The 15,126-nt window shown below is 38.6% G+C and overlaps 1 protein-coding gene across 1 annotated transcript; it reads right to left on the reverse strand.

Moving 5' to 3' along the window:
- Nucleotides 1-1,695: 1,695 nt before the first annotated feature.
- LOC135225359 (G-box-binding factor-like) lies at nt 1,696-2,292 on the reverse strand. The gene has a single exon (XM_064264691.1). It carries the CDS (start codon nt 2,290-2,292, stop codon nt 1,696-1,698), a length of 597 nt encoding a protein of 198 aa, XP_064120761.1.
- Between the last annotated feature and the right edge of the window lie 12,834 nt (nt 2,293-15,126).

A 15,126-nucleotide genomic window follows, 5' to 3' on the forward strand; every position in this document is an offset into this window, starting at 1 on the left:
GGTTCCATTGTGTGGGTCTACTGCGTTCTGTGTATGTTCTATTGATTATATGGAGATGACTGTTTTGGCTGCCGTTCCCATGTTCTTCAGCATGCTAGTGTGATCATGTCTGCTCCAGGGGCTGTGTCTGTTCCCTTTGAAGGGCTTTTGCCCAGTTCCTTTAGTGTGAATGGAGTGTCTGTATCATCAGGGATGTTGCAGGCCGTGTTAATGACTCTTCCATCTCCCTGGGTCTAGTGCCACTTGCCTTTCTCTTGTGGTTTGTGGTAGTGCCGTGTGCCGATTTGGTCCTGGCGGCAAAATGCTGTGCAAGTCTGTTTGCTTCAGCTTGAGGGTCAGGATGGTGTGGTTGTGTTATCTTGGATTTTCCTGATATTTTGTGACCATTTGAACATTTTTGCAATGGGAGTAAGTCGGGTGGTCTGTGAGCACCATTTAAGCAGGTTTCTTGCTTCACTCTTTGCAGTTGTGTTGCATGGTTTATAATTCTCTTAGGAGAGCATGCATCTCATCAGTGGGATTGCGTCTGAAGAGTTTTCTTGTCCTATTAACTCTTGAGTTCATTTTCCTTTATTCTTGTGTTGTAGTACCAGCTGTCCTGGGGGTTTGGTTAGTGGTAAAAGTTTTCTTAGGCATGGAGATGATTTTTGCTGCATTATGCAGGCTACTCACAAAGTCCTCTTGAAGTGTGTTTATGTTTTGGGCCGGAGTTTGAGGTACTGTGTTGCCCACTCAGTCATTCGGTTTTCAAAAGTGGCCAGTTTGCCAGGTCCGGTCTCCATCCTGCTGGCGGGGGTGGGTGGTGGATGGGGAATTTTTGTTATTTTTATGCTGGTTTTCAGTTGCAAAGTGGTCGCTGGTTAGTATTGGGTGCACTTTCCATGCACATTCTTCTTCCAGGTTTTGGGATAACGAAGCTCAGGTCCAGTCTACCTCCTCGGAGGTGAGTAGCTTCGTTTGTGTCATTTAGCAGTGCCACTTCAGGAAATTCTTCCAGGAGCAGATGTATGTGTCTGCTGCTGCATTTGTATGTTGTTGGGATCGTAGGCATGGATGATGCGCATGAAGTCTCCTGCAAAGAATGTGTTTTCTCTGGAGGCAGCACTGAAGAGGTTTTCTCCTTCAAGGATTTTGTCATGGCCTTTGTATATGTTGTGAATGACTATGAGGTATTTCTAGCCTTATTTCTGGATGCTTAGCGTTTCAATGCCTTGCCCACAGTCTATGTTTCTTATTTTTTCTGATGGAATTGTTGCTTTCACCAGGGTGATAAACCTCTTGTTTTCATTTGTGTGTGGGGTTTTGTATACTGTGTATCCCTGAAAAGAGAATTTGTTGGTTTCTCTAACAAGAGTTTCCTGTAGGAGGACAACGTCATGTTTTTCTACGAGCACCTGTGATTGCAGTGTGGCGTATTTGGTGTTGGCACTGTTTATGTTCCATTGAAGGATTTTTAGGGTTGAGTGTGTGCTGTTTTCGTCATTTGGGGTGTTGTTTGGGTTTTGATTGTTCTGCTCCATTTTAGTTTATCAATGATACCAGTGTTTTCCTGAGCTCTGCAGTAAAGTGTTTGCTCTGGGAGTAAGTGGTGAAGAACTTGCGATACTACCGCTGCTATTTCCCTCCTGAGTTCTTCACGTGTGAGGTTGTAGCTATGTTTGTTTGTTGGTGGGGGGCTCTTGGGCACTAACCTGACTACCGGTACTGGGTGTTACTCTCATGAACGGGGTGGGAGGAAGAGGGCATGTTGGGAGGAGTGGCTGGGGTGGGGAGCAGTGGCTGTTTTGGTGTGGAGTAGGGTAGGAAGGAAGTGGGTCTGGCATTTGGGACCTGCGTGTTTCTCTGTGTGTACAGTGTGCCTTCTGTGAGTCTGGGGTCGCGGTTTTCGTGGGGCTTCGTTGGGGTTGCTTGCTGTTTCTGTGTCTGTGTAGGTGGCTGGTGGTGTTGGGTTTTTTGTGATTGTGGTCCTGTTTTATGTGTTTGCTGGTAGTGTTGGGGTCTGTGTGATTGTGTTGGTTTGTGTGTGTGTTGTTGTTGGATTGGGTGCTGCCATTGTTTGGCGAGATCTCTTTGGGGTTTCTTGCTGTGTGGTAGGTGGTTGTGAGTGTGATGTGTATTGTGTGAGTTTTTGTTTGTTGTTCTGTGGGGGGGGTTGGGAGGAGATCCTTTCATATTCCATATTCTTTTCAGTCTTTCCATGCAGCCCTTGTACCATGCATGGTGTCCCTTGTGGCAGTTAGGGCAATCTGGCTGTTGTTGCCTCCTTCTTTTTGTGCTTGTCGATGCAGTCATTGTTGGGTGTTTCCCACTGAACAAACACCGCATATAGGCTTAGCTGTGCACTCCTGCTGGTGATGGCCAAATCGTTGGCACTTAAAGCATCTTAAGGGTTCAGGCGTGGGTGAAAACCTCGGTGTGGTATTTCCCCCATGTCGGGATGTCTACGAAAGGGGGCCTTTTGCCTTGGAAAGTGACAAGGACTTTCTTAGAAGGTTCTTTTGCCTTGTTTAGGCATCTTTCCGCGTGTACTACTCCTGGGAGCTTCTTGATGGGGTCGACTGGAAGGGATGTTGGGTATCCAAGTATGATACCTTTTTCAGTTTTCTGTGTGGGGTCTAAGTACTGGAAATTTTGGTTGCTTTTGAGTATTTCTGCTGATTCTTGGTTTCTGGGTGTGATAATAAACTGTCCTCGCTTGTTGGGTTTGGCTGTTATTTGTATGTTGGGGTGTTTGTGTTCAAGATCTTTAACCGCCGTATACGTCGTCTGATTGGGAGTGAGGATTACCTTGAATGTGTAGTGGGGAAATTCTTTTAGAGATTGTGTGTCGATTTGAATGTTGTCTTGTGATGTTGCAGGAGGGGTTGTGTGTGAGAGGTGTTAGGTGTCTTTCTCATTTTCCTTAATTTTTTTTCATTTTTTTTCGGTTGCCAGCTACCTGGTAGTCATTGTCATCGTTTCCATGTGTATCATAGTCATCAGAGCTGTCCATGGTGGGGAATGGTAGGAGAGGTTGTTTATTTGTCTGAGGGGGGGTGTCATCTAGGGCTTTGGGAGAGTGAAGTCTTGGTCTTTGAATCTTGGGAGAGTTGTCATCAGGGAGCTGCCGCTGATCTGTCCGTCTTCTAGTCATCATTGTCTTAGAGGGTGATGGTTTGTGGGAGATGATGAGGGTGAGGGTGAGGATGCCATTTATGAATGATCCAAGTAGAGAGAGAGAGAGAGTTTGAGGTGAGGTGAAAATGTGTGTGTGAGTTGCCTGAAGGGCTTGGTTTTCAATTACAATGAGTCCTGGCTTATGGAAGGCGCCAGCCTATGGTTTCCTGTGCTACTTGCAATATAGTATTGCGACAGTAGGAAGATTTGTCTCTTTGGTCTTGCTTCTGTTGGAGTTTTTAGACCTCAAGGGCTACCAAATGTTTCACAAGAGAGACGGTGTTAATAAGAGAAAGTTATTTTTTGAGAAAAGGAGGAGTAATATTAAGTCTTCAAATTGCTTATAAGAGTGAGAGAGCTCTCTCAATCTTATTATTCCTTGCTAAGCGCGCACCGACTATAAAGTCGGCAGGGCTAAAATGCAGGGAAAGTCTGCAGCAAGCTGATTGGCTGGTGGCCGAGAAGCACAAGCTTGAAAACCTACAAAGAAGCTTGAAGGTTTTTGTGCTAGCTTCTGATTAGTAGTGGCTGCCGGAGGGAGGAGTCTGAGGCGGAGCTGGGGGCGGATGGCTGGAAGCGGGGCGGAGTCTAGGAGCGGTGTGAGCGGAGGTGTTGCTACCACGGATGCCGAGCAGCAACTGGGTTGGAATGGGGTCGTTCGGCGGTATTTATTGTGTCCCAGGTGCTCTGTCTGATGGGCGCTGCATTTTCATTGGCTGAACAGAGGATTAAGTCCCTGAGTCAAGCCGTCTTGCAGAGGTGGAAGCTCGCACTGCTCTTCTCGTGCGGACGCTGGAGACTGGGAGCGTAGTATTGGGAAGGTCATTGCCGATAGACGGGGGCACCTGATTGGCCCGTTCGATCGGCTCTACGATCGGCAGCAAGTGAAGGGCAGTTGGAAGCTGCATTGACAGTCTCAATAATCCTATTAGCCTCACGTTTAATGTCATCTACCGGGTTCTGGTGATATTCTCTGGAATTTGCTGCTGTCTGCCAGTATCTCATCCAACTTGTGGTGGTATTCTTCAGTGCGGATGAGTACAAATGCAGCGGTTTTATCGGCCCGACGGACGGTGACATCCTCTTTCGCTCGGAGTTCTTTGGCAGCTTCCCTCAGGCGCCTGTTGATCACATCACTCTTGTAATCACCGCGTTCCGTGAGGCTAATAGGATTATTGAGACTGTCAATGCAGCTTCCAATGCCCTTCACTTGCTGCCGATCGTAGGGGACTACGACCTTGGCTACTATACGGGAACGTTAAAAACTCATAAACCAGGAAACCCGTTACGCCCCATTATTAGCCAAATTCCCGCTCCTACATACCAGCTTGCGAAGAAATTGAATACTATTTTGACTCCTTATGTTCCAGATGACCACAGTTTGAAGTCATCTGCCGAGTTTTTAGAAGCACTGAAAAGACACCCCCGGAGGAGGTTATTGCATCGATGGACGTGGAGTCCCTCTTCACGAACGTCCCCCGTGGATGAAACAATTCAGATAATCCTGGATCGTGTATATAGAGGATCCACGCACCCCCATTAAACATCCCTGAGCATGCCCTCCGAAAACTCCTTGAAATTTGTACAAAAAAGGCCCCTTTCTCCACCCACAGAGGACATATGTACACACAGAAAGACGGTGTAGCGATGGGTTCTCCCGTCGGAGTACTTTCGCGAACTCTACATGGGTGCTGTGGAACGTCGGGTATTCGCCAACATCGAGAAGCCGTCTATGTACGTCCGGTATATTGACGACACTTTCATCAGCGCCAGCACGGTGGAAGAAATAGAGCGCCTGCGACAAGCCTTCCACGACTACAGCAGACTCAACTTCACCATCGAACATTGCGTGACCGTCGCCTCCCCTTCCTTGACGTCCTCGTGGGCGGGCAACAAGAGGAGCGCTTCGTAACACAGGTGTATACGAAACCCACGAACCTGGGCATGTGCCTGAACGGCGAGAGCGAGTGTCCAGAGAGATACAAGCGCACTGCGATCAGCGCCTTCATCAGGAGAGCTCTCTCACACTGCTCTTCGTGGAAGGACACGCACACTGAATTAGAACGTGTTGCCCAAGTTTTTAATTACAACAACGGGTATTCCAACCGGGACATCACTAAATGCATTCGCAGAAACATCGATAAGTGGTATCAGCAGGAGCCTCGTCCCGCCGCCTTGAAGACGTCACTCTCTTTTACAAGGGAGTATTTCATAAGAAAATACAAAGAGGACGAGCGAGCCCTTCGTACCATCATAGAAAGGAACGTCTCCCCCACGGACCCTGCGAAAAAAAGGGAAACTAATAATTTACTACAAGACAAGAAGACAGTGGCCTGATTATGAAAAACAATCCAGCCCCCGTGTTGGCAGGACCCTCTCAAAGAAAACTAACGTGTCTACCAGTACAAATGCCCTGTCCGGGAATGCCCCGGCGCTTACATTGGTATGACGACTATGCGATTTCGAAGAGGATATCCTGCCCACGCTCAGGAAGGCGCCATCCATAATCATGCCAAAAACGTCCACAATACCAGGATAACTAGGAATGACATTATTCCTAATATCAGAATTATCGATAAGGCAGCAGACCACCGTCGCCTCCGCCTCTTGGAGGCCCTACACATCGGGAAGGAGAGACCCAGCCTCAACACCACCCAAGAGACTTCACTCTCCCGACGGTGGCACGAAGGGCGCGCCCGCCAGCACCATAGAGACCGATCGAACGGGCCAATCAGGTGCCCCCGTCTATCGGCAATGACCTTCCCAATACTACGCTCCCAGTCTCCAGCGTCCGCACGAGAAGAGCAGTGCGAGCTTCCACCTCTGCAAGACGGCTTGACTCAGGGACTTAATCCTCTGTTCAGCCAATGAAAATGCAGCGCCCATCAGACAGAGCACCTGGGACACAATAAATACCGCCGAACGACCCCATTCCAATCAGTTCAAGCTCACCTTTCCTTGAAAATGAACCGATGATACGGTTGGAAACGTTGGAATTCCGTTACGCCCTTAGACTAAGATTTGTTAACCACCTTTGTTATCATAACAATAAATTCTTATTTTTAGAAAACATTTCTTTCACCGAGATATGAACATCGGCCAGCTATTAGCAAATATCAGCCATGATGAGAAGAGAATAATAAGAAGAATTGAAAAGATCATATATAAAATCAATTCCACTGATGCTGCCATCATCTTTAACAAAATATTATTATTATTATTATTATTATTATTATTATTACATCTATTGCTGTTATAACACGAATATAATAACACTTTATTATCCTTTTACACATTTAATTATGGTTTAAGTGCTGGTTATATATAAAATATACACAAATGTGGGGGGTTAGGCGTACATTTTTTGAATGCTAGTGCACAAGCGCACCCCCACAATTTTTTTTAAATTTTCACCAAAAAATTTATAAAGGGTAGGGCTTTCATATGAAACTTAGTTTAAATCAATATCTTTCTTAGAAGCAGAGTAATGAATGCTAGACTTTGAGGGCAATTTACTCATTTTTAAAAAAGTGGCGTTTACCACCTTGTGGTTCTGAGGCCCTCATATATATATATTAGGGCTGGTGCCTTGTATGATAAGGCGCCCTATGAGGTAATGTTAGACTAGCGATAATCTATACGCTAAGTCGGTTGGTATTGCACTTCCATCTTCAATGGAGTGTCTGGGGTTTTGTAGATCACTTACGAAGTCGGTATTATCTTACGACGATGTGTTGAACTCATGGTTCGGTGAGGTTCTTGTAGAAAACACAAGGTATAAAAATAGTATAATCTTCTGAAGTTGTTTTACATGATAAGATCAGGTATGATCGTACAAGTCTTCTATGACGATAGCTTGATCGCTTCTGCCATGATGATGGCTAATCCTATTCCTCTACATATAAAGCTTAGGTAAAGAGGTACAGGTCTTCTAATAACGATAGCTAACTCGTTCTGCCAATGATGATGGCTAATCCTATTCCTCTACATGATAAGCTTAGGTAAAGAGGTACAGGTCTTCTAATGACTATAGCTAAACACTGTTTCTGCCAATGATGATGGCTCCAATCCTATTCCTCTACATGATAAAGCTTAGGTAAAGAGGTACAGGTCTTCTAATGACGATAGCTAACACTGTTCTGCCTGTCTACCATCTCTGTTACAAGTTATGAATGAAGGAACAGACAGTAGTTCGAACATATGAACATACTATCAGATGACATAGTTTCATACGAACACACAATCGAATGAGACACGCTACAGATCACGTAGGCCGTTTGAATAATAGGTCGGGGTAGTTGTCTCAAGCAGGGAGCTTGGACTAATGTTTATAAACAATTGAATGACTACAGGTGACGGCATGTTATCTTAGCTTACATACTTATTGTATACGTCATCTTTAGCGTCTCTAGTCTGATCACATTCCTGCAAGCAATCTGGTTGACCTCTTTAGTTTTTTATTCTTTTATATATGACATAGGCTAACATTCCATATTTTTTTATTATAACACTTACATTAGCTCGGTCAGCTACCAAAACCAACTACTGAATATTACTCAAACTTGACTTGCATCTGACTTATAGGAGTGTGATACAGACACTATGTGGATATATATATATATAAGTAAATAAAATTCATTGTGTACATGAATTGATTCAAGTAATAAAATATAAAACAATGATATTGGTAAATAATGTGATCACATGATATATATAATGATACAGTTTTTCACTTCATCTCTTTAAGATACTTATGCTACAGAAAATACTAATGTACTCTGATAATTGCATAGAATGAAGATTAACATGATAAAAATCATATTTTAACTGATAAAAAATATCATATAGAATTGATAAAATTATTAATGTTATGCTGATTGATTCGTTGATTTCTGATTCATTAATCAATATACTAACTCATATATAACTGCAGATAGTGGGAAGATAAAAGGTAACAGATTGATTATAGGCTACCTGATTTGTTTATTACATTGGTATATGGATTCATATAATTATGATTAAATATGTGCACTTTAAATAGATTCCTATTGCGTACACGCAAAAATATATTTAGATTCTGTTATTTATGATCATTTTATATAAGAGATTCCTATTGCGTACACGCAAAGATATATTTCGACTCTGTTATTTCATGATCAATTATATATAAGATACATGATACTTTATATATATAGGATACATGGCACTTCATATATATAGGATACATGACCGAGGTTATACTACTTCACTTTTAACTAGCTTTTCGAACAACTTTTCGTCCATTACACAGTTCCAGACAAACCACCTTTAGCCAATTGAAAACGGCCTTTTTCAATGGTTAAAAACAAGGGGAAAATTGCCTGGGCGGGTCCAACGTTCTATTTTGCGCTCATACTTATTCTCTGCATCCTAAGCTACACGATTCCGTTCGCGATGAATAGATCATCCCAGCACGAGTCCTTCGCCAGCAAAGTAGAGTTGAATATCCTTCGGTCGTAATTGTCGGAAGTATGTCCCTTTTTGTAGTCGAATTCCGACAGCCGCTGGAGCATTCCGCATTAAAACGAGATTAACGACGAGATACGGTGTCGGTCGAAGAAAGTCATGAAATTCCTTTCACATTGTAGGCGGTTGTTTACTTGACTGTAGTCGTCCGCTGCGACGAACGATTTTTTGAAGTTTGCTATGTGAAACTCTCGTACTGCAGGGATACTGTAACCAGGTTCCATTAATCAGCCTGCAAGTGAAATATACTTGTCACAAGGGCAAAGTAAATTCAGACGACATCCAAATACAGGGGAGGGGAGAGAGCCATTTAGACCAGACGTAACCACATGAATTCGCTGATATTTTTTGGAATTCAAAAGAATCCGCTGTACAAACTTTTTATCCATGGCATTAACAATGAGTGAACCTATCCAGGTCTATGATGACTTGTAAAAATACCATAATTATAAAAAATAAATAGATATCAATACGAATCTCAAAGAAAATTCGATATTACTGGTAGTAAGTTACTAGACAAAGAAGTGGAAAATGAGCTATTTGTAAGATTGCCAGGCAGCATAAGAGTCAAAGAGAATATTAATCATGATTCTATGTGCCCTAACAAAAGTTTCATATTCAATTTTCTCGTGCGCATCCTCTGAGGTTAATTTTTTTTTAAAAAACTTTATTAATAGGTAGGAGATGCAACGAAAAAAAAAAAAAAACCCACTATGTAACTAGTTTCTAAATAAACTTTGGGTTTTTTTTTCAAGAATGAAAATGACATTTTTCCCATGAATGTTTTACTTGAATTGTAATAGGCTAATGTTGCAAGTAAATAATCCATATCCATATCGTGATACTTCTAAATGTCTATGAGGTTCAGAAAAGATTAATTCATTTTGATGTTATTAGAAACTCTATTTCCTTATTTTGTTTATTAATTTTAAAATGATTGCAAGTCCCCTTAACTACTTGCATTACACACACGGATAAGAATATGTTAGTGGCCTGTCATGTGGACCTATGAACCACATGTGAAGTTCATGAACTAAGCATTCCTTTCTCCAGTCAATCTGCTGTTGCAAGCAGAGACGACACACAGATGAAGCCTGTGTAAGCAGATTATTGAGTTAAAAGGAACAAATGCTGATACGGCAATGATGACGTCGTCACTTGGCCAGGAGATTGCTCTCAGCCAGCTAAGAGTTACGTTACTTGCTGTCAAGAGATACGACTTTAGTATTCAAATGATATTTTAGTGTTTTAATTTCTCCACCCGCATGAGAAGAATGTCTGAAAAAAAAAAAAAAAAAACAACAGTACCAAAATTGAACAATATATTAGTTTCATGTTGGCATTATGTTAAATAAATATTCCTTATTCAAACTATATGAAAAAGGTTTCCATACAAATTCTATATATATTATTAGCCCTGTATAAGATTCATATAGGATTATTCCATAGATAAACATTTTCACTTCTAGACTTCCTGACTTTAAATCTCTTTTATTTATTTTATTTATTTTATTTTATTATTAGTTTATTTATTTATTTATTTATTTAATTTTTTTTTTTTTTTTTCATTGACTACGAATATAAATCACCGGGACAGACAATATGTCAGTATGTTTTTGGATATGTGTTTGAACTTTTAGCTTATTTGTCATTACTAAAGCGTTAAGTTAGAGTTCAAATCTTTACGCATATATATTTAGATATTTAACTTAACCTATGGTTACGTTTTTGCTTATTGATTTTATCGTGATTCCTTTTTATTATAATTTGTAACCCTTCCGACTTCTTACGGAGTGGTATTATATTGACTCCACTTGTATCCATATTTATCTTATTTTTTTATATTTATTTTATTTATATATTTTTTTATATATCTTTGATAAATTAATGGTTGGCTTGAATATGTGGAAAAGTGTTTCTAGCGGCGTACCGTATAAGGCTACTTGCGGCATCAATTCTATAGATACAAAGATATCAATGATAAAGGTATTTAAAACCGCGAGAACCGCTATAATCCAGTTCGGATCCAACATCACGAGTTGTAATCGTAAGACATTGACACTTCCTATTTAATTATCCGTTTATTCTACCAAACCGATTGACTCTGGGTGATAAAATATATTATTGGTTTTCTTAATGGAAAGGAATTCACACAACGTGTTAAGGAGATTATTATTGATTTACACCACCCGAGTCACAGATTATTATGTGTTGAATTCATATTTACTGATTTAGCACTCATAAATATTCCTAACGCACTCAATTGCGGTGTTTGTTTTAGTGCTATTAATTCTATATAACGTGTCAAGGAAACTATTAACACTAAGAAGTGTTTATTCCCTCTGTCAGACTCGTAATTCTGTTAATAATTCTACGTATATTCTTTCAAGGATTGATTTGGCACAGGATAGGCTCCTAAACTGACAGTGTCTTAGTGTGTCCCTTGTCTTCATGACACACGTGTTACAATCAGTTATGTGCTTTTATATCTGTAAGCATTGTAGGCCAGTAAAATAGTGATTTGGCTTTCTGTGACATAGTAGGGAAACCCTGGATGACGGAATGCAACCAGTTTATGACGATTGGTATGAAAGAGATTATTACTAATACCTGGTCGTTAGTCATCTGCTGTGTTCTTCGGGTTTACCTCGTACAGACCTACATATAATATTACATTTGATTACATTATTCTGATACACATACTTAAATATACTTTTGCTTTAGGGTTTCTGCTCGAAGTGTGTATTTTGTTTATGCTTAGCCGCTGACCCTGTTTCCGTTTCGAATGTTTATTGTTTGGTGTTTATTGCTGCTGACTCTGTTTCGTTTCGAAGTGTTTATTGTTTGGGTTATGTCTGTTGACTCTTGCTTTGTTCAGTTTGTAACAGTTCTGCGCTCCAACCCAGATATTCAATGCTCGCGATCTCTTGGGTTAAGAATTTTTCTTGTTTAGATACGGTTTTAACAATAGGTACGGATGTTTCTATATCCTTTTAGTCTAATTAATGGTCTTTGCGGTATGGTGCGGGATTGCGGGATATGCGTCAGCTATGATATTTGCTTTCCAGGTAGATATCTTATCTGGCTCCAAAGACCTGAATGATCATTTGTCACGGAGTTCCTTTTGGACTGTGATTAAAGCCTTTGAAAAAACTCGGTAAAGGACTCATGTTCAGTAAGGACTTTATCAGGATAGCCATAGATTATGAACTTAAAATATACTAGTGAGTTAAAGATACCTAGCCTTCCTTGCCTATTATTGCATATTTACTTTCAAAGGGCTTTAGTTTTACGTGAATAAAAAGCTATAGGGAAGAACTGTTTATCATATTACTGAAGTAGTATCCCTCTTACCCCTTGGTCTGAGGCGTCTGTTGCAATAAAAAAAAATTCCTTATTTAAATCAGGGATTTTTAAGTTAGGTGAGCTGCATTATTTCGCTTTTAAGATATCGAACGCCTGTTTGATGCTTTTCAGACCATAATAAATCTACGCTCTTCTTCGTAAGATCTGTTAAGGAGCTGTCATCATTGAAGAGTTACATATTTACATACGATTGTAATACCCACTACAGCGCAAAAGTGCTGTATCCCCCTTTTACGTTAATAAGTACCGGAAAGTTATGAATAGCCGACACCTTACCATGGACTACTTTTAAGACCTTGACCAGACACATAAAACCTAGATAAACATGTTCTGGTTTAAAAAACTCACATTTAGATATTTTACTCTGAGATTATTTTTGTCTTTGTCTCTGTAGCACTAGCTCTACTTTATGTGAATGTACTTCTAAGGTATTAGAAAAGATTACAAGATCATCCATATAGGCATGTAGGGATCCCCTAAAAATCTCCAAACACTATATTGTAATGGGGTGCAACGTAAGCCGGAGGGCATACGTAAAAATGAATAAGTCCCCTGAGTGTGCTGAAAACGGTGTATGAGGTACAATCACTTAGGTAATGGTATCTGGTAAAAGCATTTAAGTAAGTCCAAGTTGGTGAAAAAAATTTATTCTAACCTAACAGAGATAAGATGTCGTCGGTACATAGCACTGGAAACTATCGGGAGTCGTTTCCTTGTTTAAGCGACAGAATCTACGCAGATACGCGAAATCCGATCTTTTATGGCATGACATTTGAGGGAAAAATTATATGGGCTTATTTGATTTCCTAATGGCTCCTATTACTAACATTTTTTCAACTTCGTCATTTATCTCTATTTTGAAATTTCATTGAGAGTCTACACGAAGGTACCCAGCAAACACAGATGTATTGGGCCAATTCTGGATTATTGAGGAAATCCAACTATACTAATGGATAATGGAATAATTGAATTGGACCCATTACCAAAATAATACCGCATTTCCAATGTTGGATAACACTGGATATCCAATTTCGGTTTGATCTCTTTTCCAGTGTTGGATACCCAACTGTGGTTCGATTCATAAACAATACAGTTGGACCTTTGAAGCGACTTTAAAAAAATATATTTGCATATCAGCAAAAAAAAAAAAAAAAAAAAAAAAAAATCCTCAAGACAATTATTGATAACCATTTAAATATATATATATATATATATATATATATATATATATATATATATATATATATATATATATATATATATATATATATATATATATATATATATATATATATATATATATATATATATATATATATATATATATATATATATATATATATATATATATATTATATATATATATATATATATATATATATATATATATATATATATATTATATATATATATATATATATATATATATATATATATATATATATATATATATATATATATATATATATATATATATATATATATATATATATATATATATATATATATATATATATATATATATATATATATATATATATATATATATATATATATATATATATATATATATATATATATATATATATATATATTATATATATATATATATATATATATATATATATATATATATATATATATATATATATATATATATATATATATATATATATATATATATATATAGATATATATATATATATATATATATATATATATATATATATATATATATATATATATATATATATATATATATATATATATATATATATATATATATATATATATATATATATATATATATATATATGTGTGTGTGTGTGTGTGTGTGTGTGTGTGTGTGTGTGTGTGTGTGTGTGTGTGTGTGTGTGTGTGTGTGTGTGTATATTTCAAATTTGGAAAACAAGCAAATACACCAACAATATGTCAAAATAAAAAACAATGTGCCAAATCGAAATTTTGGATGCCAATCTGGTTTGAAAAAGTGCCACATACATATACATATATGAGGATTTTGTATGTGATACTTCTCAAACATAATTGGTATCCAAAATTTGATTGGCATTTTTTTTTTTTACTTAGCATATTTTTGGCACATTTTCTTATGTTTGCCAAATTTGAAATTATGTTAAACCTACTCATTTGAAACATTCCAAGACACTATGAAGAGGAATATACTTTTTGCTTTTATTTGTAGACCTTTTGAAAATAGGAAAGAATTAAAAAAAAAACTATGGCATTACAGAGAGAGACTTTACCAAACACAGGATGAATGAAAAGTTAAGCAAGAGAACCGTTTTAAAGACAAATCCCGCCTACTACTACTACTACTACTACTACTACTACTACTACTACTCTACTACTACTACTACTACTACTACTACTACTACACTCGCTGGGTGTACAATTTCAAAATTGTAAAGAACAAAGGTACAGCAAAGCAAACATCATCATCACTCGAAAGTGCAATGCTACTGATCTGTTCTACGAGCACAAAACCATAAAGATCTCCAAGAAGAATAGCTCCCCGCGTAATAGTTATATAGATCTACCGATACCTAACATTAACAAAGGAAGAATAACAACAAGCAAGGGAGGAGCCGTTTCAAAGACAAACACCGCCTACTACTACTACACTCACGTGGACTGGCTGAGGTAAAATTTAAAAAAACAAACTATGAAAAATGTCCTGTCTCTGAAGCACACTAATGCGACTATTTCTGCAAGCGCAAAATCATCACCAAGAAGAATAAACGTGCTTTGGAAGACAATTGTGAGTAGCAAGTGTTTGCATATTAGGTTCATGTGTTTAGCTATGTGGGTTAGGCTATCAAGAGGAACAAGTACCTAGTATGAATAAGCTAAATTCTTTGAGTAGGACAACCTCGGAATGGTAGCTACTACCTAAGTTGTTATTAGAGCGGGGTCCAGACTCCAGATGCCCCTAAAGCCAGGTCAGGGCACGGAACCCTAAACGAGATTGGATAGGCAAGTTCCGGATAGGTCATGAGTGGCATTCTAGGAAAACTTAAGGGTTAGTTCCTGGATCCTAAGTTTTACTCATTATTCAGTTTAACCTTGTTACTTAAAACT

This window comes from Macrobrachium nipponense, chromosome 13 (genome assembly GCF_015104395.2).
Source record: "Macrobrachium nipponense isolate FS-2020 chromosome 13, ASM1510439v2, whole genome shotgun sequence".
In the NCBI taxonomy this organism is placed as follows: domain Eukaryota; kingdom Metazoa; phylum Arthropoda; class Malacostraca; order Decapoda; family Palaemonidae; genus Macrobrachium; species Macrobrachium nipponense.

Bases quoted from the DNA above. Each gene is read 5' to 3' on its own strand.
- LOC135225359 (XM_064264691.1), bottom strand. From the start codon at position 2,292: ATGACTGCATCGACAAGCACAAAAAGAAGGAGGCAACAACAGCCAGAT.